This window comes from Rattus rattus, chromosome 10, assembly GCF_011064425.1.
Source record: "Rattus rattus isolate New Zealand chromosome 10, Rrattus_CSIRO_v1, whole genome shotgun sequence".
Classification (NCBI taxonomy): Eukaryota; Metazoa; Chordata; class Mammalia; order Rodentia; family Muridae; genus Rattus; species Rattus rattus.
Genome location: NC_046163.1, coordinates 11,077,414 through 11,103,471, shown reverse-complemented (window position 1 = coordinate 11,103,471; position 26,058 = coordinate 11,077,414). Strand labels below are relative to the sequence as shown.

Here is a 26,058-nt window from a genome sequence, read left to right as displayed (position 1 = left end):
CAAACTTTTTTGCTTTTACAGAAACATAAGAAAGGTAAAGATTTCTCACATTTTCTTACCATCACCTCTCACATAAGAATCACTTGGAGAATATGGATGAGGGTATGTGTCTGATTTTAAAGGTCAATGTTTGACTTGTTGACTTAAGTTTGCTCAATGAATCTCAACTTGGTGAGGACAGAATCTGTGATGACTTCTGAAGTGGCCCCAGACATATTTATGCCTTCTTACACTGTGAAAAGTGGTGATCTGGATACTGGTCAAACAAAACATCAATCAATTCTGAAAAGTGTTGACAATGGTCTATATTCTGTACTACCACTCATTCAGACAAGAGATCATTATTTACATAAAAATTAAGAGCCACATTTGTGTACTCATTTGTAATAATTCATATAAGTCAATGGTAAGACTATTTATATGCTAAAGAGTTGTTCTGACATGGAATTCCTGATGCCTTACACTACTTGTCTGATCTACATCCTTACTGCAGATCCAATGTTTGCAGGGCAGGGGCTGGATATGCATTCTTGGGTGAAGGGAGTAGGGAGTAGCAACGTCAGGATCCTTGGCCCAAGGCAGCTAAAATACCACGCAGCAGCCTTGTTGCACTAAGCTTGTTTCAAAGCTCCTAGGTTTGTACAAACAGAAGTCCTCTAAGTCCATCTCAGTTCTCTCTGCACTGGGCCATTCCGGGAAGCACACCTGTTTACCTCTCACTTGCTGGAACACAGTGAAATCAGCCTCCATTCCTGCATAGCTGACTCTCAACACAGCCAGAATCTGAGAACTTGATTCTCTGTCAATTTTGCTACCTATCACCTCTACCCCCAAAAGAACAATTTTCTTCATGTTTTTAAAAATAAGTACAACATTTTCTACTTTTATAAATAGACACATTTTCATTTGTAAAGAAGGGCTCCCTGCTCAAGCTTTCTGCTCCTCTGTGCTGCTGTGACTTCTCTACTACCATGAACTCTTCCTCTGGAAGATGACATCTCTGACTGCCTGCTGCCACACCTCAGACATGATGGACTCTGACTCTGGAATCAAAAGCCCAATAAATTCACCCTTCCTTCCTTCCTTCCTTCCTTCCTTCCTTCCTTCCTTCCTTTCTTCTTTCCTTCCCTTCCCTTCCCTTCCCTTCCTTTTGTTGTGATATTTTATTACAGCAACAAAAAAGTAACTAACTGTATTCTATTCTAGTTTCCCACACCCATTCTGTGTAGGTCAAGGAAAGAAATAGTATTGCTTGTTGGAGAACCAGAAACAAAAGTACTACTATTAGCTGAACAAGATAATAATTACCTCCGGACATAACCAGACCCAGCCAGACATAACCAGACCCAGCCAGGACCTTTGGTGAACCCAAATAAAAACCGTAGATGGGTAGAGGTTTATTGATTGCTTTTTTCATTTCACAAAGCCATCCAACTTTGGGAATCACCAGTTGAAACTTCTTTTAAACTTGGGTTCTCTAGATCTTTCAAACTTAATCAGCATCTTCAGGGAAAATATCCTGGACATCCATCTATCTTTCTTTCTTGTAAGCATCCACGTAATTCTCATGATGAAACATGTCTGGGAAACATGAATCTTGCGACCATGCTATGATTCCTTTGCCTGGTGAGATGCTATCCACCAAGGCTGACAGTCTGAGTGCAATCCCGGGGCTAAAGGATGAAGGAGAGATCTCATCCCGTGACTCGTCTTCTCACCTCTGCACTTGAGCATGATGAGCACATAACGATACATAAGTGTAATTTAAAAAGTCTTAATCTATTGCTTTCTCTTCCTTCTGACTCCTGAGGACCTAGACTATGGCCTCAGCAACGGTATGGCTAAGGATTTAGCTCAGTTGGGAAAGTGTTGGGCTTCATTTCCAGCACTGATACATCTGAGTGTAGTGATGCAAACTGTAATCTCAGTCTAACTCCGGAGGAGAGTCAGATTTTACGGCCATCCTTAGCTAGAGAGGGAGGTGGAGGCCTGTGGAGGCCATACAAGACCCTATCTCCAAAAAAACCAAAAATAAAGAAAGACTGTGTTGGAGCTGGTGAGATGGCTCAGTGGTTAAAGTGCTTTCCACACAAGTGTGACAACCTCAGTTTGATGATTCCTGGGGATTCTACATAGTGAAAGGACAGAACTGACTTTCTAGACGTGTCCTTCGCTCACACCACAGCACACAGACCTGCACTCATACGCATACAATAGTGAACTTTAAAGAGTGACCCTGCCCAAACCTTGCCTCTTTTACATGGCAACGACTTCACAATTATGGACTAATCAGGCTGCTCTTGATTGCTGAAGGCATTTTCTGGTGGGCTGGGAGCTGTAGTCACCAGCTCAAGCAGGCAACACTGCTCTAAATTAAACTGTTGAAGCGTTACTTGTTTTCTACCAGAAATCTTGGGAAAGGAAAATGTTGCCTAACAGTTTCTAATCTGTTGGGCATGGCTGTGTCTCAAGTTAAAGAACAAAGTGAGGACTGAGCGAGAGCTACTTAAGCCTAAATTGTGGATGAAGGGATGTGGACATGGCCCTTTCTCTCCACGGTGTGGGCGGCAGAACTCAACACGTGGCTGGTAAGAAGAGCAATATGCGCACAAATGAAGAAACGGGCCTGTGACAGTGACACAATAGAAACAACAACTTGGCAGTGTTCTTCAAAGGACAGCAAAACACTATTTAAAAATGTCTTTACAGCTCAGCAGAAAATTTCATCAATGTTGAACATGAGTAGTTGACATAGACATTTATTTTCAAAACAGGAAAGATGAACCCGAGAGGCCCACAAAGCACCAAAAAAAAAAAAAAAAAAAGAGAGTGTAGCTCAGGTTGGGACTTCATGAGCAACAAACCCCAAGTCAGCAGCGTACAAGGTGATGTCAATCAAATATTCCTCCCAGTGTGGCCTCAGCACGGTCACCACCCACAGCACACTTCAGTGCCCTGATTCACCGGAACAAAGATCAAACAAGAAAGGGGAAGAGAACTGAGGCAGAGGGACGGCAGAAGCCACTGGAGACAGAATGAAGAAGAGGGTAAGGACAGCGTGCAACACATCATGCAGGGACCTCAGTGAGGACAAGTGGGCACCGGGCAGCACTCGGTGGGAACAGAGGACCAGAGAGACACACACCTCAATCACAGAAACAAACCGCTTACCCTCCGCTTTAGTGGCAGTACCGTCTTTAAGCCAATTAAAAAACAAGGGAGGGGACAACAGGGAACAGTTAGTAACATCCAGAAAATTAAAAAGCAGAATGTTATTAGCTACTAAAAAAGCAAAATGTACACTTTAAAACAAAGCCAAAAAGGAAATTGAGTTCAGAAGCAGGGCAGATTTGGAAGCCAGCTAAGGAGCCTCGCCCAGAGCCAGCTCAGCCTGGAGTAACATAGTTTGCCTTTGGAAAGCAAAACAGAAGAGTGACCCACATTTGTGCCACAGTGGACAGCATGACTCCTGGTCTCTGGTTTGTCAACTGTACCATCCTTGAGAAGTTCCCATTCCCTGAAAGTTCTAGTAGGAGGAGGGGTGTAAAGGAGCCACTAGAAGTCCAGGTGTCTAAGGAGTAACCCCGAGAGCAGAGCCCAGTGAGAAGAAGCTGGAGGCTGTAGCAAGGCCTATCCCAACTACACGCCCAGCAGCAGCAGCTGTTGCGCTTAGTACCTGCATCCAGGCCTACGTACTCCAAGTCTTCCCTCATGTGTCTGGACTCTAGAAGTTCGGAAAAGGGTTATCAGCTTTAATGCTATACGTTTACAAGTCAAGTGTCTTGTCGATCTAAGTGGGGCCTGAGTGCAGTCTCAGAACTGTGTGCTACTTCACTTCTTGCTGAAGTAGCATGTGGGGTGGGCAAAAACCAAGGGAACTAAAGGTAGAATTCTTATGGGGAAGGGAGAGAATATTCAGTGCTGCAGTCTTGTCTGGAGAGGAAACTGTGCTAAAAGAACGTCTCAGCAATTCTGAAGGTTCACTTGCTTGTCACCAGACCCAACTCCTGGGGTTTTCATCAGCACTGAGGGAATCTACTGAGGCCTGAACTAAACACTGCAGATGTACACAAGTAAATCCTATATTCTCTAAAGGCTGACATGAAAACAGTCAAGCAAATGTTAACTAAAAATACTAAAGGGGAGCCAGGCATATCTTGTGGGAAACAGAGGCAAGCCATCTCTGAGTTAGAGGCCAGCCTGGTCTACATAGTGAGTTCTAGGCTATCCAGGGCTATATATACAGTGGGTCCATCTCCAAAACAAAAACAAAACTAAATAAACAAAAGCCAAATGTAAAAGTAGATCAAAAGAACTGACACCCTGGTAAATACTTAGATTTAACTTGCTCACCATGGGAAGGAACATCTGCGGCTTCTTCCTTGACCAAAAAGTTCAAAGCAACACCTTCACACTTGGGCTGCCTGAACATATGGTTCCAGGACACACATCTCCCAGGTTAATAGCATTCTTATTTCAACTCTTTCTGCAACCTTGCAGGGCGATCATTTACAAACGACCTCATGTAATCTCACCAATCCTCGATCATGTGTCTGAGTCACCATGGCTACATTTCCATGAGGTCACTGGCAGAGAAACAGACTCAGAGCTTGCACAGCCTGCCATGGTGACAGTGAACAAGTGGTACCTTCTCTGCACTGTCCTGTCTGCATGCTTCCAATCTCAAAGCACTTCAGAAAATTAGCTTTGTAGCGACCTTGAAATTCCCTAGTGGGTATGTGAGTAACCTGGTTTTGGTGTAATGATTTAAGCTAAGTTCTCAGATTTGGGGGTGAATGACTTACTTGGTTTTTACAAGAATACAATGAAATACACCACTAGCCTGACACAGAAAAGGTGCTCAGTGTTGTCTCGACAGGCTGAGTAACGCACCTCTCATTATCTTAGATACCAAAAGTTTGGAAAGTAATTAGAAACACTTTTTGGGGGGCAGTGTGGGGGTGTGCTCTCCTCAGGCAGCATGTAGGGTAGAACACCTGCACAGCTGTGCTTAAGTTGGTTAAAGGTTCATTCCATTCATCTAGAATCTTCCTGCCACCCTCATTCTAAGAGACTCTCAACCATAGGAACCCTAAAGGCCCACTGAGCCACCTGGCTCAGCTCCCCCAGCAGGAGAGGGCCAAGTCAGGGCTGGAAATACAGCCAGTGGCTTGGGTACGGGCAGGAACTGCTATAGGAAAAAGGACAGGAGGACCACATGGCCTGCAAGCACATGTCCTTATGGAACAGGCTGATACTCCAGTGAAAAGGGACATTGGACATGGCACTGGACAAAGGATAGCTGGGAGCTATCTTTGGGTATAGTTACTTATGCTTTGGAATGCCCTCAAGAGGAAAGCTGCCCTCAGCTATGGAGGGAAGCTCTGTGTAAGCTCTGCACCCTGCTCAGAGGCCAGGGTCAAGGGGACAGCAGGACAGGGGGAGCCCGGTTACCTAAGGACGCATAGGATCCTGGAGGCAACGCTGCTGCAGAGCTGAAGGCGGTGGAACCTGAGGATGAGGAGACTTTGGATTTGGCGCTGGCTGCTGCGTTCACATCAATATCACTTCGAGATCGCTGGAGAGACCCTGTCGTCGACATAGACTTGGTACTAACTGTAGAGCCTTTAAGGGAGAAGGAAGAAGTCAGAAAGGACTGGCCACACTGTTACATACTGCTGCTCTGCTTTTCTTGGAACCAAACACATTGGTACCCACAGGAGGGAGAAAGTGCTCCCTGCCCCAGAGATGGGTTCATGCAATGCACTGAAAACCAGTGATCTTGCTGAGGGTATCCATTGCTGCACCATTGTTCTAACAGTGGAAAACTATAGGTTTATGGTTATGGTTGACACATGAAATAAAATGAGTGTCACTATCTAGCTCACCTTCTCTGAAAACCCTTTTCCAGCTTCTGATACCTAACGAACTGCTGCCCCCTGCTCTACATTGTTATGTGAGCCGAGCAGCAAAAGGACTTCTGGCTGCAGAGAGGCAGGGAGAGACGAGAAGCCACAGAGCCAGATTTCTGTCCGCCTCACCATCCTGACAACGTTAACAACGTTAACTGGCCCTGGTATAGTGGAGCCCAGAGCAGATGTAAGGGTGCACATAACTGAGTGGAACTGGGAGCAGGCCATAGCTTCCTGTCGCTGAACACAGCCTGAGGAGATGAGCAGCCCACCCAGCCTCCCACCTGTACTTCTGTCACCGCGGTCTTACCTCTGGATGCAGTGCTGCCAGTGGGACTTCTTTTGGCAGAAAGTGGCCGGCTGCAAAATGCATGCACATGTGTCACCAAGAGTGTACCTTATCTGTAGTCACATAACTACAACAGCCAAGTGTACCCATGAAGAATGAATTCAAGGTCATCAGAAGGGTTCAGGCAATTCATTATTTTACCAACCCCACATCTGACAGAGTGCTAACAGTATGTTTGGGATGACTGACCTTTCACACAAAGCAAACAATAATAGGGGCAGAGGTCAGAAGTGAAGGGCAGACATGCTGTTAGGTTAAGTCCCACATCTTGGATGTCTCCTCTTTCCAAACCTGTCACTGGGCAACACTCATTTCCTCTTGAGGACTCCCTGACACATTAATGTATACAGCTCACAATACTCTATAACTCACTATGGTATTTAAAACTGTGGAGAGCCCAAGGCCAGGTCTCTCACCTCCTGAACAGGATCCTAGCAGAACCAGCATGTACCTTAACATCTCGGGAGCTTTAGCAGGTACTTGGCTGAAAGCACAGCGGTAGCGTGTGCATTTGTGCAGCAAACCTTTACCTAAAACTGTGCTGTAGTTGGCAAAGCCAAGGGCCTTACTTGAGACTCTCTTGAGAGCTGGAAGAGGATCGGTCTGACTGAGGCAGAGACACGATGCTGTCCGAGTTCTTCAAGTGGGACTGCAGGGCCTTCTGATAGGAGGACTCCAAAGTGTGGTACAGGTGCTCTGCTTCTCGGCTGAAGTGACTGTGGAAACCCCAGTAGCATCTAGGGAAATGACAGGCCCCAGGTCGAGTCAGAGCTTGAGTATATCACACAGCCTCTTTGAGAGTCTGAGGCCCCCACTTTACCTGCTAAGAGGAGTGACAGGGCATAGGCCAGAGAACAAATAAAGGGGCCTTGGAGAAATCCTGGTGTCACAGCTTACAGTTTTATTTGTTAATGTAGGGGTAGGATGGAGGAACCATAGCACACATGTGGAGATGAGAGGAGAACCTGTGGGAGTCAGTTCTTCCTACTGTGTGGGTTCCAGGGACTGAACTTAGTCAGCAGTCTGGGAGGCACCTGCTTTTACTGGCTGAGCCACCTTGCTCCTTACCAGCTTTCTGATGTTGGAGAAGTTACTTAACTTCTCAGAACCTCGATCTCATTTATAAAATGGGAATTTAAAGGTTCTAACTTGTGAGGCCAAGGAAACTTGGGAAGGACAGAGCCCAAGCTACCATAGCCACAGAACAGATTCATCAGTGGCAATTTTCATCAATGCAGTCAGGCATTCCTCAGTTTGAGATATCTAAAACTGACAGAAGAATACAAACAAAAGAAAAATGGAAAATTCTCAGAGTGTCTTGAAATCTGTATTGGCATCGTGATTAGAGGATGAGAACACAATACAAGGAAATAGCAGGGGTGAACCACTAACACACTGACCCCAAGCGGCCTGCAGCAACTAGAAATTATGTCACTTGCACCAATAGGAACTGCCCAAGGTAAGAGCAGAGTTATGAGAACAGAAATAAGAAAAGCAGGACCAGAAGACGGCTCAGTGGGTAAAGGCACACGCTGCCAAGCCTCAAGATCTGAGTTCAAACTCTGGGGTCCATGTGGTAGAAGGAGTTGTCCTCTGATCTCCACACACAAACTCTGGTACACACACTGCCCTAACATGAGAACATGTGGGCACACACACAGATAAACAAATGCCAGGAATTAAGTTCCAGCCAAGTAAACTATAACGCTAAGTTAAAAATCCAGTTTGTAATCTGTGTCACCTTGAAGTCTTGTCAGCTGTGACAGCACAGAAGAGACCACAGGAGCAAAAGAGGGAGTCATTGTCTTTTTCACCTGTGTAGCTGCTGTGCAGGGGACGGACCCAGGGTCTCCATCACGAGGCAAGCATTCTACCACTGGGCTACATCATTAGCATCAGCTTTTGTTTTACTGATTTTTTTTAATGGTTCAGGGGACCAAATGAAAGGCCTTACACAAGGGCCTTACACATGTTAGACAAGCTCTCTTCTACTAAGCTACACCCCAAGCTTCAAATTAATAGATCTTAACATCAAACTTCCTCTAAAGCCTCCTGGCAAATGATCTCCTGGGAGGTACTGGATTCAGGGACACAGGCATGAGACTGAAGCATTTTCAGTGCCACTGGGAGTCTGAAACTGGGCATTATCACCATGACAACCCAGGTGCCAGTCAATCCAACTCCCCCTCCCAGGACTCATGCTCAATAAGAATCGAGCACTCCATGTTTTCAAACACAATGACGAGAAGAGAGCAGCCTGTGGCTGTCATCTCTCATGGTACAGTGTAATGAACACTGGGGTGCATGGCTTTGACAGCTTAGTAAACTGACACACAGAGTAGGACCCACACTGCTGACTAATGAGACAATGAAAACAAGCATCCTACTGTCAACCGCAGTCCTATTTATGTTCAGTTGCACTTAAGCAACTACCTTGAGAGCCCAACAGCAGAGAGACCCCTCTGAAGTCACTCGAAGGGTCATCACTAACAAAGCATGCTGCAGTAACCAGACAGCAGTGGGGCGATCCACACAGGGGGTGAGTCAGAGCTGCCTCAGCAGAAACTTACTTCCTGGCTTCTATCCTTGCTTCAGAATCAGCGTCGTGTATTCCTTTCTTTATTGTCTCAGCTAATACTGATATGTGTCTAGACATTGAGGAAAGAAAACAAAACAGTCATTCACCAATTTCGTGTGGGTGAAAACCAGCTTGGGAATCAAATTCTAAATAGCAATGTAGATCTGGCAGCTACACCCCAAAGTTAGTCAGGTAACATCGCATAGAGGCTAAGAGCCCCTCTCCCACCCATGCACCCCCAAGATCCCCTTTCACATCCCACCCCTCTCTCACAGAAGGCTTTAGATAGCACTATTTATAACTCACAACGACCTCCTAGCTTGTGAGCCCCACAGACGCTCTACAGCCTTCCCCACAACCTGAGCCTTCCTTAACACAGTGTGACTTTTGCTTATCCCACCCTCTGCCTTATTAAGAGAAAACAAAGTCTGTCATGGACAGGAGGACTCAAAGATGTCCAGGGGGAAAGTGGCTATCAATGTGGATCTAAGAGGAAATCTCCTTAAACAATGAAGACACTTCAAAAACCACCGTCCCTGTGGCTAACGAGCAGCAGCCCTTTCAGACTCCTGCTCCTTTCTCAGTTGGTGGGCAGCCTCGATTCTCAAAGCCAGTGCTTCTGAGTAGAAATTTGCTTGGGCGCTCAGACTGGATCTTAGTCTTAATTTCATTCAGATGAATTCCCTAGTATTAATTATCATGACAATGAAAAATGGTTAACAAACTATGATACCCATTCAAAACTACAGCCTAACACTACCACCTACTGTGTCCAAACACAGATACTTAGGAACCCAAAATGACAGGAACTAAGAAGGTCAAAATAATGAATGGGCATGTGATTGTGAGAAACTCTGACACAATGATGCTTGCTACTTTTAGATTCTGATATATACTGCCCCTACCAGCACAGTCACACTAATGCACACTGCCAGCTGGGGCCATATTCAATTTACTTTTCCTAAGACATGGTCACTAGCCCAAGCTGGCCTTAAACTCTCAATGTAGCCAACGATGGTTTTAAACTATTGACAGTGGGTTATAGGCCCAGTTTATTTAGGAGAAGATGCAATCAGGGCTTCTTACGTGCTAGGCAAGCACCCGCCAACTGAGATACACAGGCTATGCCACAGTGGTATCTGGGAGGATGACACTCCCTACAGCTTCTCCGGTATGAAGTGGCTCAGATCAGGACAAACTGTCACTTAGCAAATGCTTTGATTCCTTCCTTCCTTATACCGGATGGGACAAACTATCTGCTCAGGCACGCAACTCTAAGAATAGGTCCAGAGAAAGTTCTGAATCACAGGAGCTCACCTTTCTAGTGAATGTGTCTGCCATTCTTGTAAAAGCAAATCTAAAAATTCAAAACAGCGCCTGGAATGTGGTAAGAAAGAAATGGAACTTAGTAATATATCTGTTGTGAAAATAAAAAAGCTTTTGCTTAAATCAACCAGTTTATCCTTTGAATAGGTAAATCTCATTTAACAGGAAGAACAGAAAATGTAGAATAAAGAAGAATCAGAAATAACTAAAAGACTAGGTGGTTCTGACACACATGCACGCGCACACACACACACACACACACACACACACACACACACACAGATCTTAATGCTTTGGAAGGTTGAACATGTGTAACTGCAGTGTGTGTATGACAAGGACCACTTTTGAGAGTCCTGAGGATGAAACCCATCAAGCCGTCTTGCCAGCCAGAAAATAAAAGTACTCTTGGACCAAGAAGCAGTCAACAATGACTTCGAGTGTGAAAGTCTATCCATGGGAGGAGACCTGGTGCTCTCTGGTTTAGACACTTGCAGTATCATCAAGAAGCCCTTCCCTGCCCAGGCTTACCTTCTGACTGCGACAGACTTAGAGGTACAGTTGCTGGTTATGACAGGGATCAGCCGAGGGATGTGAGTGTGCTATGGAAAGGAGAGGAAATAGGTGAGCACTTGTAACACAGACCAGAACCAGGTGCAACAGGAGCCTGTTCCTCATGAGCTGACCTCACAACAAGTCTATGTCCAATATAAGATGTCAGCACTGAAGACGGAAACCAAGTGCCCTGAAATGTCATACAGGCCAGTACAGAGCTAACAGAGCGACGAGAGCATGGATCAGCCACAGCAGTCTTAGGGAAGAGGCCATCCTGACACTGTTCCAGTGGAAACATACAACGCCCTTGGGTTTAACATTATAAGTAAGGGTAAGCAAAAACAATGATACTAAGGAATAACCCTGAGTAACCTGTGGGGACTGAGTGCATTCTGTAGTTTCAAGATTTCTTCTAATACATTTAGTTACTTATTTGTGTGCTCTCTCTCTCTCTCTCTCTCTCTCTCTCTCTCCCCCCCCCCCTGTGTGTGTGTGGGGGGGGCACATGTACAAAAGTGAGAAGATAACTTGTGGGAGTTGGTTCTCCCTCCACCATGTGGGTCCTGAGGGTTGCACTCAGGTCCTCAGGCTTGGCAGGAAGCAGCTGGACAGTTTTAATCCATACCACTTTCCAGATTTGCCTCTGGGGAAAAACTTGAGTAGAGAGGAGGAAGTGAAGGAAAGGTCCTTTTACACCTTCATGGACTACTCTTTCCTGAAAACATGCATGAGGATCAATGACACTGGGCCCACTGCTTACACTACAGTAAGTGCTAGAAAACTCAGGTGAGAAGATTGCTGAGCTTCAGGTAAATGGCAACCATTAGCACAAACAACTAAAATGGAAGGTGTGGATGAGGGAAGGAAGACCAGAAGTGATGGAGGGAGACAAAAGTCAGATGCTCTGAACAGCCAAAGACTTAGAGCCAATGGTCGGGGAGCAAAGAGGTAGATGGATGTCAGGAAGGGTGTGCTAGCCCACAGGGCGCAACACTCCCATCCAGGGGAAAGACACTGTTGGGTCCCGCTGTCCCCCCCACCCCACCCCTGGCAGGCTCGTCTGTTATGTCCCATCAGCCAGCAGGGCCTCCCACTCTCTTTTGCATGGGTGTGCCCATGCCATACTTACCCGAATGATTAACCTAACGGCTACAACACCAGAAGTAGCCATAATTTTGGCACTGTTTGGGATTAAATTAAAGATAGTTGGCATAATGGCTTCAGCTCCATGATCAAACTTATTTCCCAGAACTGATGACAGGTGCCTGCAACAAGAAAGGATTGGCTATAGTCACATCCTCACACATAGGAAGCACAGAGCCTCTCAACACACAGTTCTCTAGGGATAAAAGACAAGGGTCAAAGACACCTCAAACATAGACTTAAAATGTACAAGTAGAAAACTTGGCAAAGCCATCAGGCAACAAATTTTTTTAAATAATTTTCACATAAGTATTAAAAGAGCAAAAAAGCACCCAGCAAGACCAAAGACATACTATAGACATTAAGCATGAATCCAACCCTTGCCCCCATCTTATTTTATTTTTGTTTTACAAATAAAATATGATCCTTTAGCATCTGCCTGCCCTACACAGTCTCTATATGGTCACAGTGCTGGCCAGGTGCTGTGGCTACTGACTTAACATGCTGGCACATGCAAACACTGCACGTGGGCCACAATTCCTTCTCTCTGATCTGTTCTGTAAGGTTTTTTTTTTTTTTTTTTTTTTTTTTTAATAGTACGAGAGGCTTCTGAGTTATGTTAGTGACTAAATTTAAAATCCAGCACACACTACATAACTGGGCAGCAGCTACCCCGAGTGTGGACGCAAGTGTCAACAGACTAGGGTCTTGGAAACCAGCTAGAGGTGACCCCACAGACATGACAAAGAGTTCCCTTTAAAGCTCTGAGAGACTGTATCACAGTGTGGGTGAATGTAGCGCTCGCAGTCCTTACCCCAAGGTGATACAAGCTTCCCGCACTACCTGAGACCGCAGGTCCTTAGCAGAGAGTTTAAAGGCTCCGTCCAGAAGACGCAAGTGTTGAAAGAAGTTATCGTACTCAGCCGCCCCAGCCAAGAGTAACGATCTAATCTTTTTTAGCTAACGGGACAGAGAAAAGTCAGAGGTAAATAAAATATTTAACACTAAATATCATAAAACAGCCGCTAATGTGAGAGATAAACATAAAAGTTAACTGATAATAGAAACCATTTTTTAAAAAAGATTTATCTTTGTGTGTGGGGGTGGGGGAATGCCACATTTGTAAAGGTGCACACTGAGGCCAGAAGAGGGCATTCCGTCCCCTGGAGCTCCAGTTACAAGATGGTTGTGAGCCACCTGATAAGGCTACTGGGATCTAGGCTTGGGTCCTTTGTAAGAACAGCTGAAGTTATAGCTCTAGCCCCTGGAAACCATTTTGCAAAGACAATTTGAACAGATAATTATTACCTAATATGTAATAAACAAATCAGATCACAGTTAAAGCCCCATTTTAAAATGCAACACCCATAATAAATATGATTTGGTTCCCTTAAAACCATTTTCAAGTGTCTATGTGTGCCCGCTTGAGTCTATGTGCACTACAGTACACAGGGGCCCATGAGGCCAGCAGAGGGCACTGGCTCCCAGCACCGGAATCGAGGCAGCTGTGTTCCTAACTGCTGAGCCATCTCGCTAGCCCTGAATGCTCAGGATTTTTGGTTTTGTGTTTTGTTTGTTTGCTTTTTAAGACTAGGTCTTCCTATACAGCTTAGAGAACTGTCTATCTATCTCTGCATCCCAAGTGCTAGGATTAAACGTATATGCCACCGCACGCAGCAAGCTGCTGTGTTTTCAAAACAGAAGTAGGGCTGGGTGTGGTCGCGCCTGACCATTAAGTCCAGCAGTCCACAAGCTAAAACAGGATTTCCCAAGGTGAAGGCGAGCATGGGCTAAACAGCAGGTGCTACTTATGTTTTGTCAACTTGACATAAACTAGAGTCATCTCGGAAGAGAAACCTCAGTTGAACTGCCTTCATCAGATTGGTCTGTGGGCATGTCTGGAGCATTTTCTTAATTGATGATTGGTGTGGGAGGGCCTGGCCCACTCCACTGCAGGCCATGCCAGCCCTGGGCAGGAGGTCCTGGGTTATATAAGAGAACAGGATATATACATATATGCCATCAGAAGCAAGCCGGTAAAGGAGCATTCCCTCACAGTCTCTGCTTCAGATCTTACCTCCAGGTTCCAACTTCCAGGTCCTGCCCTAGCTTCCTTTGGTGATGGACTATAACCCAATAGAAAGAAATAAACCCTTTCCTTTCCAAGTTGCTTTTGGTCATGATGTTTTTCACAGCAACAGAGAGCAAACTAGGATGTATGAGATTATCTTGAAACAAACTCAAAAATCAAAACTCACTGTGAACAACAAAAGAAAGTGAGGTGATTTACTAAGAAGGTAAAATGTACACGTGGTAATTTATGTGCCAGCATTCCTGTGTATGTAAATCAGTAGATATGCAAATGAGCATAATGGACCCACAAAAAAGCAGCACTTACAGCATTTACTCTCTGCTCCCAATCATGTTTGTCATCTGATAGAATTTCTCTAATTTTGTTTATGGATTCCTCGAGATCTCGGCTGGAGTAAATCTGGAAGCAAAATTAATTTATACTTAACAGAAGATACTGTACAGAATTAAGATGATTATTTTTAAATACATGAAGTCTAGGAAGAGTAACTTTCACTTCACAGGAGGAATTCTCTGGGCATGCTCATCTGAGTGGGCCTGATGCCCACAAACAACAGGAATCCCCTTTGTTTGCTGCCACATGGATGCAACCTTGTTTCAGACACATCTTTACTAAAAACCAACAGAATGAGTTGTGTACAAGAGGAAAAAAACAACAGCCAATGACGCATTAGTCATGTTTTTAAAAACTTATTACTGAATGTGTGTAGTGGGATACGAGGTGGAACAAGTGTGCCATGGTTCATGGCAACTTCTGGCAATCACTCCAAACTCTACTGTGAGATTCGGGAATCAAATTCAGGCCATCTATCTATCACTTTGCTCCAGCCCAGAATCATCTGAGAAGAAGGATCAACTGAGGGACTGCCGGGGTCAGAATGGCCTGTGGGAATGTCGGTGTGGGTTGTCTTGATTACTGATGGATATAGGAGGGCCAGGTCCACTGTAGCACCAGGCAGAGGCTGCTGGCCCGTATGAGGAGACCAGCTAAGCATGGAGCTGAGAGTGAGCCACGGCTGCATCCTCCACTGTGTCTGCTGTACTTCCTTGGCCGTGAGAGAGTTTTCTAAGAAAAAAATCTTCAATATGATCTTCATCTTCTGTTCTAGCCAACCGCCACTGTCACTTTCCTGTAACCTAACAAACGTACTCTACAGTAACATCTTTCCGACTCTTCCAGAGACGTCGAAGAGGACCAACACTTCTGTTCTTGTTGTAATTTACAGGGCCCCCACATTTTCTGATTTGTACCTTAGATCTCATATAGTCTTGAGAGTTTCAGTTTCCACACTGAAAGGTAAAGATTTTGTATGCAGTAGTGTCAGAGTTTGGACATGAGTCCCCAAAGGTCCACTGTGTGAAAAGGTTAGGGGCCTGGGTGGTGCAACAAACAGATGGTGGGCTCCTTAAGGACACTGGGGGAGATAATTCTAGAAGGGCTGTTATGAGAGCCTGGGCTGACCCCATCCTGTCCTGTGTGCTGGTCTGACAGGAGTTGCCTGCTGTTCCAGGGCCATCTATCCAGCACCATGAAGTAACATGGACCAGGCGTGGTTCTCAAGGTTGTTCCATGTACTCTACATTTTGGGCCTCCAAAGTTCTGAGCTAGATGAGTCTTTATAGAGTCAGCTGCCATAGGCATAGTTCTGAGCTAGATGAGTCTTTATAGAGTCAGCTGCCATAGGCATATCACTACTGTAACATGCAGTTGTCTCGCACAGGCATATTTGAAAAATAAAATTGGAAGACTATTCCACCTTCATTTAAAAACAATTACTTTTTAAATCTCTTTTTACTCCTGTGTGCCTCTGTGTGTGTTATACATGTGTGGCACATTCGTAGGTACCTGCAGATGCTGGAAGAGGTGATTACATCTAGAAGCTGGGGTTACAGGCAGCTGTGAGCATCTCAGTATGAATGCTGGGAATCGAATCCAGTCCTCTAGAAGAGCAGTAGAGGCTCTAAGCCACTAAGCCCTTTATGGAACCACTACGCTGACTTTAGGAGCAGCACAGACCCACACTCACCTGCACTACAGGTACATCATCGAAGGCTTTAATAAAATCCTCTTCATCCACAGCACCCGCGCCTTCTTTTGCAGCTGTTAAAAAAATTGTTTTTAAAACAAAGATAATGTGAACTCCATACTGTTTAAAACATCTACTACAGAATTATGAATATACAAAACCGAAATTATATTTTGGAACACTTAAAATTAAAAAAAGATTCATTCTACATGTATGAGTTTGAGGCTGTGTGTAATCGCATGCACTATGTGGGTGCATATGGAGGCCAGAGGGCACTGGAACCTCTGAGCTGATTATAAGCAGTCCTAGAACTCTGGTCCTCTGCAAGAACAGCCAACACTCTCATTGCTGAGGTGTCCCTATGGTCCCTCAACTTTTTATCTAGTCGTCAGTTCAAGTTTCTCCCACAGGGCTGTGTTAAGATGCCTTGTACACTTGAAATGAAGGCAAGCCCGAAGGCAAACAGGCCCAGTGGAGACTTCTAGAAGGGTTGGCTAAGGATGGGTAGGCAAAGTGTATTTGATCACCCTGAGACTATTTAAGCACTCTGTGCTGCCGCAGGGAGAATTACACCTGTTTACTAATCCAAACCCAACATGACAACTTCGTCTTATCATGCTCCATAAAAACAAGTTTTACACTGAGGTCTGAGGTCATCCTTGAAGCCCCAGTAGTGACTTATAGAGATTAGCATGTCTGCTTTCTTATTAGCCGCCTAACTTGTTGTTGGGGTCTTGCTGGACCTGCTAGAGAAAGTAAAACAAACAGTAGGTTTAAAGACAGCCCAGGAGCAGTGACTGTGACTGCAGGACAGCAGCAAATGCACATGGATGTCAACCATGGACTGTGATGTGCAACCAACCCTCCTTTTGCTTTGGCATAGATTAGAGTGCTGTGAGCAGACAGCAATGGCCTCTGAAACCACAGGATCGGAAAAGCATCTACAGCAATCAGGACTATGGTGTTAAACAAAGAAAGGATGAGGATGAGGATAGGACTGGAGGCAAGGCTGGCCAAATGGAGACTCCTAGAAGGGCTGTGGGTGAGGGATGGGCAGCATAGCAGTCATGGAACCGTGCAGGAATCAATCGTCTTACCCTCCCTGTTCATGGAATTGCTATCACTCAAGGGAAGACAGAATGGATATCACTGGGGTAGGTGAGATGCCTCAGCACATAAAGAAACTTGTCACCAAGCCTGATGATCTTAATTTGCTCCCCAAGACGCATATCATGGAAGCAAAGAACTGATTCCCCAAGTTGTCCAATGACTTCCATAAGCATGCTAGGGTATGCATGTGTACACATATGTTCTCACATAAGACCATACACACACACACACACACACACACACACACACACACACACACACACACACACACACACACACACACACACACACACACACACACACACACACTGGCCAACAACATCCATATACATAAAATAAAAGTAAATAAACCTTAAAAATAGTGAAGCTTATATTAAACAAACTCAACAACAAAAAAATAATAGTACTGGAAAATCTTGAAGCACAGTGACAGAGGCCTTCCTGTGGCCAACAGGGCTCTCAGTGCAGATTGGTAGGGCTGGAGAGGGCAGTGGTGCCTTGTGACTCCAGGACAGACCACAGGGAGCAGCACTCCTAAGGCCTTCTGTCCACAGAGAGTGACCACAGTGGGCAGCAGGCCAGGACTTTCCTACTGCAGGCAGTCCAGTCACCACCCTGGGATTCTACCCACCTCCCTACCCTCACAAGACATAACACCATCAGTGAGCATGGTTTTAAAGCAAATGGCTACATGATGTTTTAGAGGTAAAGAGTAAGAAACTGGAGTGTAAGCTTAAAATGTGACAGCAAAATGAGCGGTTAAAGGTATAAATAACCAGTCACTCTGTCTAAGACGAGGAGTGACTGGGGAGGAGGAGGGTTCTAAGGACTGTCTGTCTTCACCAGGTTTGTGCATCTCACTGGCTCTCCTTGTGTTCATTTACCAAGCACTCACACTGATGGACAGGAAAAATGCTACCTGTATGACTAAATCACATCTTCAAGATTTCAATCTGGCTCTGGTCTTAACAGATTTGGTAGAAAGCCCAATGGTGGTCAAGGCAAGGCTAGACCCAGATGACCACACAGTGTTTGATCTTCACCCTAGGGCTGTGCCTTCCTCTGTGCTGTCTGTACTCTGGCTGGCTGGCTGGCATCTAGAACCTGGTCAGCAACCGGCATCTTAAGCCAGACTGTCAGCATCAGAGCAGTAGCAGGCCAATCAAATACTGCGAGCAAGAATGTGCACACACGGGTTGGGGATTTAGCTCAGTGGTAGAGCACTTGCCTAGGAAGCGCAAGGCCCTGGGTTCGGTCCCCAGCTCCGAAAAAAAGAACCAAAAAAAAAAAAAAAGAATGTGCACACACAGGGACATGGTGGGCAAGGACTCCTGATGAGGACCCCAGAACACCATACACGATGTGCTCTGACCTGAAGACTTAGATCCAAGACTGGATGACATGAGCCTACGGGTGGTCCCCATGCTAACATTCCTCCGGGAACTTGATGGAGCCTTGGACGATGAGGAGCTGGCAGAAGAAGGCCTGTTGCCATCCACAGAATCTTCATCATCAAAATTTTTATCTGAAAAGGAAGCACAGAAGCCACTGTTTGAAAATGGTATGCTTTCACCTATACACAAGACAACCATCAGTCATGAAAATACTGGTTTGTACCTGGAAGTAAGTAAGGTCCTGGCAAAGCTTGGAATACAACTACACAGACCACTGCTTACCTTACAGAACCAGAACGCTATCCCACTGCAACATGGAAAGCATCTGACCCTTTCTCTATGCACGTTTTCTAGTTGGTGGAGGGTGTGTGTGTGTGCGAGTGAATATGCAGGCACGCAGGGCACACAGCAGGACAGTCTCAGATGTCTGTCCTCACCTCCCACCTTGTTTAACGGGGGGCTCTCTGTGTTCTCCAATGGCTGGCCCAAGATTCTGGGACCTTTCTCTGGCCCCCACCTCTACAAAGGAATGCTGGGATCACAGAGGCCCATGCTGTCTGTCCAGATTTCATGTGAGTTCTGGGGCTCTGAAATCAAATTGTCACACTTGTACCACAAGGGCTTTTACTCACTGAGTCTCCCTAGCCCTGTTTTGTTTTGTTTTGTTTCAGTCTCCTCTCCAAACAGGGCCTTGTTCTGTAACCTCAGCTGGCCTCAAACTCATGATCCTGAGAGCAAGGATTACCAGTGTGTCCCACTGTATATGGTGCAATGCACTTTAAAAAAATAGCTGAACAATACAACTCCTTGAAATATTTTAACTTTTCCCATGTGGTGGAATATTTTTCATAAAGCTACTTGCAATAGTTCTAAGGTACTTTGGGAGTGGAAATGCTCCACCCACTGTCAGGCAGTTTAGCTTCATAACACCTCACTATCAGAAACAGGGCTGTTAACTGGCCAGATGGCTTGGTGGGTAGGGCTACTCACATTCAAGCCTAATGACCTAAGATGGATCCCCAGAACCCATACCACAAATTGTCCTGACCTTCACAGAAGCAGCTTGGCACCCCTACTTGTGAGCACACATGCACACATACACACAAAATAATAAGTAAACAGACAAATAAATGCAAAAAAAAATAATAAAAGCAACAGGACTGCAACAACACCTTCCTATAACTAGTTTGCCAATTTTAAGTTAAGAAATGTCAACAAGTAGCATTACTGGGTCAATCAGCATGAAAATGCTTATCAATGTACTAAGTTTATCTCCTGAAAAGCCATAAATGTCTCCTTTCCTGGAAACTGAAATGCCTATCTTGCTCCACACCTTTGAAGACACTGAATTAAATTATCACTTACAAACATGTCAATTAGACTGGCAAAAAGTATGTTTTCTAGGCTTCATTTCCTTTAATGAAGTTGATTTTTTAAATTACATCGTGCATGTTTAAAGCTTCAAACCAGCAAGGCTCATTATCTTCTCTGGTGCATTCAAAATTTAAAAGAAGAAAAAAAGAATCATCTATGGTTTTAAAAATTCAACCTATTTATCAACAGTTTAAACTCATTTGATTGTTATTATTTGTGTGTGTGTGTGTGTGTGTGTGTGTGTGTGTGTGTGTGTGTGCACACGCATGTGTCATGGTGCCTATGTGGTTACAGGACAGCTTTTGGAAACCGTTCTCTGCTCCACTGTGGACTGGGGATGAACTCAGGGTGTCAGGCTGGGTGTCAGGTTTTTGCAGGTTTTTACTGCTGAGCCATCTCTCCAGCTTTACCTGCAAACATTTTAATGATGCAAAATTAAAGCTTAGGTGCCACAATTGCAAGGGGTTATGCAGCAAGTGTGAATCATTTAAGGTGCTAAAATCACCTTGGAGTGAATAAAAATAAAAAAAAAATCTAACAACAGTCAGGTAACAGTGATTTCCAAGAAGCATAGAATATACTTGGACCAGATGTCATCTACAAAGCTCAGTGTAAGAACTGCACAATCAGAGGACAGAGGCTGCAGGGACTGGAGGAATGGCTCAGGGGTTACGAGGGGGGTAGCACCCACAGCTGGTTGCCCACAGCAGTCGGTAACTATAGCTCCAGGACACCAGGTGCCAGTGGGTTGGAGAACTCAAACCCAGAACAGCAGAATTCAGCCACCATTAAAGAAGGTGGTGGTGGGGGGGGGGATGCAACTGGACTCCCAGCAGGATGCAGTAGGGGCTGGAAAACTATCTGTGGGAAGAGTCAGATCTCTATTTGATGAGGAAAATATGCTCACAGATTCAGGAAGCTGAAATAAAAACCAAACAAATAAAAACACAGCAGAGAAAAGACACTTGCTGTCAGTCTCCTGCTGCTGCTGCTGCTGCGATGAAATACTCTGGAGCCAAAGCGACCGAGGGGGCAAACTTCATCTTACACCCGTGGGCCACAGCCCACCACTGAGGGAAGTCGGGTAGGACAAGGCAGAGATCTTATGCAGAAACCAGAAAGGAACAGTGCTTGCTGGTTCACTCTGGCTCGCTCAGGATCCTGCTTGGCTAGCTTTCTTATATAACCCTGGACAGCCTACCTAAGGATGGTGCCCCTCACAGTGGGCTGGGCTCTCCTCCATCAATTAAAAACAAGACAGCCCCCACAGATGTGCCCTCAGCTGAGGCTCCCTCTCAGATGAATACAGCTGTGTCAAGCTGACAACTAATGCTAGCCAGGACACACACTAGGCAACTGCTTAAAACCAGTGAACATGTCAGAGAGCAGAGAGCATCACAGGCCCTGAGGGAACAGCACCAGGTGAGAACGGAGCGCATGGTGTCCCTGTCAGAGAAAGGAGAACTTGGTGTGTAAGAGCACTTGCCTGACTCATGCCCTCATGAGAGCACCTCATGTTGCCCTCAGACCTAGTACATGTGCCATGGCATGGACACACACATAAAAATATGCATAAATGAATAAATAAAATAAGTTGAAATTGAAATCAAGAAGCGAGGCAAAATATGTTGATATAAAAAGCAACATGTTGGCCCCCACACTCTCACTCCAGAAAATGCTACAGGAAGATCTTCAGACCAAAGGGAAGCAGAGCAGTTGGAATGCTGATTTGTATACAGAAATGAAGGCAGCAAGTACATGAACATGTAAGACTTTCTCCTCAGGTCGATTCATTTTTTATTCTCTCCATTTTGTTCCTTTCTACACAGATAAAGGGCTCTTTAAAGTAAAAATAGGGACTAGAACACTGGCTTCTTCAAGAGGACCCAGGCTGGATTCCCAGCAGCCACATGTGGCTCATATCTGTCTCTAACTTCAGTTCTACAGGATCCAATTCTCTCCTCTCACTTCCTTGGGCACTAGGCACACACATGGCATACATACGTATATGAAGACAAAACACCCATAAACATCAAAGAAACTAACTTAAAAAACAAAACACACAATGTTCATATCTTTTCCTGTGTTCTGGGTTAATAACTTGTTGGTTTACAGAAACTTTAACTGGGCTATCTATTGCTATATTAGATTGTCACCACACACACAACACACACACACACACACACACACACACACACACACACACACACACACACACACACACACACACACGAGCTAAAAGGACAGGACACATGATGTGCAGAAGTGCTTTTATGTCTGTCTACAAGGAGGGTATGTTTTTAAAAGCCCATTCTCCTTGGGAAGGCATAGCTGCCATAGCCATGATCTGAGGAAATGCTCCTGGGTATGGGACAGAGAAGGAGCATCTGGACCATGTGTAGGGCTTTAACTAAGCATCTATCCCTACTTGGTGTTCTTCCCACCTCTGGACAAACCTAACAGCTCACTTATCTGGTTCCCTCAGTAGGGCAGACGGCTAATTACAGGCGGACCAGACAGAGATGCAGAGGCCAAGGGAAGAGACTGACACACCAAGGACACAGAGAAACTGCTAAACTCAAATGACTGTGAATTTGGGACAGCATGCAGGTCAAAGGACACCTGAGAAACAAACTCACAGCAGTAGGCACTCAGAACAAGGACCCCAAACTTAAAAGTCAGTGTTTGACCTGAGCCACAAAGCCCACTAACTGGTCCTTCCTGTCTCCGCTGGAGGATCATCAGAACACAGGGAAATCGTGTGCTCCTTTCCAGATCCACAGCTGGACAGTGTTCTAAATCAGAGAACATGATCTGAGAAGATGCTTAGGGATAAAAATAACAGTTCATGACTGGAACACTGAACTAAATAGTTTTAAAGTTTAGCCTAAGTTTCTCAGACATTTCAAAACTTAAAATCAAATTAAAGGACGTTGGAGCTGGGGAGAAGGCTCAACCAGTAACATGCTTAGAAAATGAGATCAATCCCCAGAATCCAGTAAAAGAAAAAGAATCCACGTGTGTGGATGAAATGTATATGACTTAACCCCAGTCCTAAGGAGGCAGAGAAAGATAGTCTAATCATCCAGCCCTAGGCCAGTGAGAGACTGTCTTAGAAATGTGAAGCAGGGTTGGCAAGGTGGCTCGGCAGGTAAAGACTCTTGCTGCCAAGGCTTACAACCTGAGTCAGTCCCGGAACACATATGGAACTGATTACCACAAGCTGTCCTCTAGCCTCCACACGTTTCACAGCCTTTGCCTCTGTGCATGGGTATACACACACACACACACACACACACTCAGAACAAAAAAAGTTAAAACACAATGGGCAGCACCTAAAGAAAATGGACCTTTGGCCTCCATAAATATATACACACAAAGCAAAGGGGTACAGGGGTCATCAGCTGAGCTATGAATCTAGTGAACTGTAACAATGACCAGCATATGGGCTGGAGAGATGGCTCAGCGGTTAAGAGCACCCGACTACTCTTCCAGAGGTCCTGAGTTCAATTCCCAGCAACCACATGGTGGCTCACAACCATATGTAAAGAGATCTGATGCCCTCTTCTGGTGTATCTGAAGACAGCTACAGTGTACTTATATATAATAAATGAATAAATCTTTAAAAAAAAAAAAAAAAAACAACAAAAAACCCCCCAAAAAACACAAAAACCAATGATATGTCTGTGGGTGCAATGTGCAATTGTGGTGTAAATATTATGGGGTGACCAACTGACTTCTGATTGGATATCAGGCCTGCTCCACAGGAGAAAATGCATGCCTAGAACTACACATCTAGCCAAGAAGCCATGGCTGAGGAAGTAGCTCATGGGCCTCAGGGGTAATCGTACAACTATTATTTTGTTAAGTATTCAACTGCTTCCTAAAGTCCTATCAGACAGATCAGTGCAGCTCTCAGACCTCAGTGACTGTCTGCACTGGGTTAATGCTGAACAGACAACTGATCAAAGTACAGAGAATAGTGACTGGTGAGCCCCAGCCACAAATGGGCCCAGTGTATGGCCCATCACCCAGAAATATATGGGCAGTACAAATGGAGTTGATTGGTTATTAAATTAAAAAAAAAAAAAGAGGGCGTCAGGTTGTTGGGAAAAGAAGGAGATGCCCCTAAGTGGATTTAGAGAGAAGCTGGAGGCAAATATGATCAAGGAATACGGTATGGACTTCTAAGGGAATAAAAATATATCAATGTTTTTCTGAAGGAGGGAGACTGGACCATCAGAAAGGTGCCTAGTTTTAGTAAACTGAAAAAGTCTTATCTGTAGAAAGCATCACTCCTGAAAAGGCAAATAGGCCATTTGTGTAACTAAGCCTGTGACACAGCAGCTCCCCAGCTGTCCCAGATACAGAGGCACAGTCCTGGGCTCTTGACATATTTCAGTATTGCTTAACTAAATTACAAGGCACGCTGCTCTCTGCTAGCGTCTGTTTTGGTTTGGTTTTAGTTTTGAAGATAGGATCTCACTATGTAGCTCTGGCTGTCCTGGAACTCACTATATAGACCAGGCAGGCCTCGAACTCACAGAGAACTGCCTGCCTGCTCATGCCTCCCAAATGGTGGGATCAAAGGCACACACCACTATGCCTGGCATCTGATAGCATCTGAATGCCCAGCTTCTTCAGGGTTGGCTAAGCAGGCGTCAGTCAGCTCAGGACTGCTTCTAAAGCCTTGGCCACGCAAACACGTGGACATGAGTACTTCTAACTGTGCGCGCTTTGCCATCACACTAGGTTAAGGTTTTTCACACAATGTATGCTACACAGAAAATCTTCTTGCAGAAACATACCATCGCCTGGCCCCAAAGAATCCACTCTATTTTCAGCCACCAACTACTGCTACTGTCCGATAGTCTAGGGGTAGGAACCTGGAGTAAGCTAACTGAAGCCTTTGGGTCCTAGCCACCTTCAATTCTTCAGTCAGCTGAGCCTCATCTCTTCTCTTATAGCCCTAGGAACAGGCACTCTAAAAGGCTTGAGAAGTTTCCACAGAGTGGCAGTGGAATCCTTTCCTAACCGTCATTGAGGTAAAAAATGATAGGTTTGCCTGGTTGTGGGAGACCATGGCAAACCAGTGTGCCTCTGAGAACTACTGAGAAGATGAGTTTAAACCACAACAGACAGAATCCAGGGAAAGCAGAAAGGCCAGAGTACATAGTCATCCATGAACCTAAAATCAACCAGTGGAAGGCGAGATACCAGCAGAGGGCAGTTCCCGGAGAAGGGAACCATAACCAGGAACCAGGCAGAATGGAGGCATCGAGCACACACAAATTTCACATGGCAGAAATCATGGGAAAGGTAAAGGTAAAGGTGGTTGTTGAGCAAGACTTGAGTTTGATCCCAGGAACCCACACAAAGGTGGAAGGAAAGAACCAGTTCACAAAGTTGTTTTCTGACGTGTGTGTGTGTGTGTGTGTGTGTGTGTGTGCGCATACACATAATCAATAAAACACAAGAGTAGTCAGAGAGACCATCCTATACATGCCACTGTGACTAGAGGTATGAACAGAGATGTCAATCTAAAGATAGAGCTAGAGGCTGTGAAAGTTGGAACTGAAGTTCTGGGCTCCTGTGGAAAGCTTTCCCCAAGCCATCGGGGAAAATGGGATGTAGTTCATACTCATCTGCAAGAGGGCCAGGGCTAAAGGAAGCTGTCCTGCCCTCTCTCCTTGGCAAGGTTTTGAAGGGGAGCCTTCAGGGGGACATATCTAGGTCTCCGAAGCCAAAGCTGATCTGTACCAGGAGCACCTGAGCTGATGGGATTCCTGGCAGCCTTCAACTCACCCTCCACATAACAGGAAGAGAACGGCAAGGTAGCCTGAGTAGAATATACCCAGCATTCCTGACTCAAGGATGCAGAGACGGGATGCCCAAAGAGGGGCTGCTCTTCCGTACACATCCCAGCCACCTTCCAGCCCTCACAAAGGCTGCTTTTGCATAAGTCTCATACTCTGAGACACAGCAGCCCTGTGCATCCTTGGAAACTGGAGACTACTGCTAGTTTCTAATTGCCACAGGCACCAGACAGACATGTGGTACACATACATACATACATACATACATACATACATACATACATACATACATACACGCAAACAAAGCACTAATAAACATAAAATAAAACAAGAAAAATAACAGCTAAACTTCTGTTGCTTTATCTGAAAAACTGGGGAGGAATGCT

General features: G+C 45.2%; 1 protein-coding gene across 32 annotated transcripts in view; it reads right to left on the bottom strand.

Annotated features, from left to right (window-relative positions):
• The window catches only part of Clasp1 (cytoplasmic linker associated protein 1), a 221,636-nt gene that overhangs the window by 90,474 nt on the left and 105,104 nt on the right, over positions 1 to 26,058 (bottom strand). For 15 of the 32 annotated variants that reach the window (XM_032914880.1, XM_032914891.1, XM_032914886.1 and 12 more), the window contains exons 9-19: positions 18,461 to 18,613; positions 15,979 to 16,052; positions 14,259 to 14,351; positions 12,675 to 12,820; positions 11,847 to 11,982; positions 10,694 to 10,764; positions 10,157 to 10,216; positions 8,832 to 8,909; positions 6,831 to 6,998; positions 6,223 to 6,272; positions 5,455 to 5,625 (exon numbers count right to left, since the gene is read on the bottom strand). In XM_032914880.1, the coding sequence (XP_032770771.1) occupies positions 5,455 to 5,625; positions 6,223 to 6,272; positions 6,831 to 6,998; positions 8,832 to 8,909; positions 10,157 to 10,216; positions 10,694 to 10,764; positions 11,847 to 11,982; positions 12,675 to 12,820; positions 14,259 to 14,351; positions 15,979 to 16,052; positions 18,461 to 18,613 (1,200 nt within the window). Of the gene's footprint in view, positions 1 to 3,171; positions 3,196 to 3,676; positions 3,725 to 5,454; positions 5,626 to 6,222; positions 6,273 to 6,830; positions 6,999 to 8,831; positions 8,910 to 10,156; positions 10,217 to 10,693; positions 10,765 to 11,846; positions 11,983 to 12,674; positions 12,821 to 14,258; positions 14,352 to 15,978; positions 16,053 to 18,460; positions 18,614 to 26,058 lie in introns of all 32 variants that reach the window. The other 17 variants (XM_032914878.1, XM_032914889.1, XM_032914892.1 and 14 more) reach the window with 2 other exon arrangements.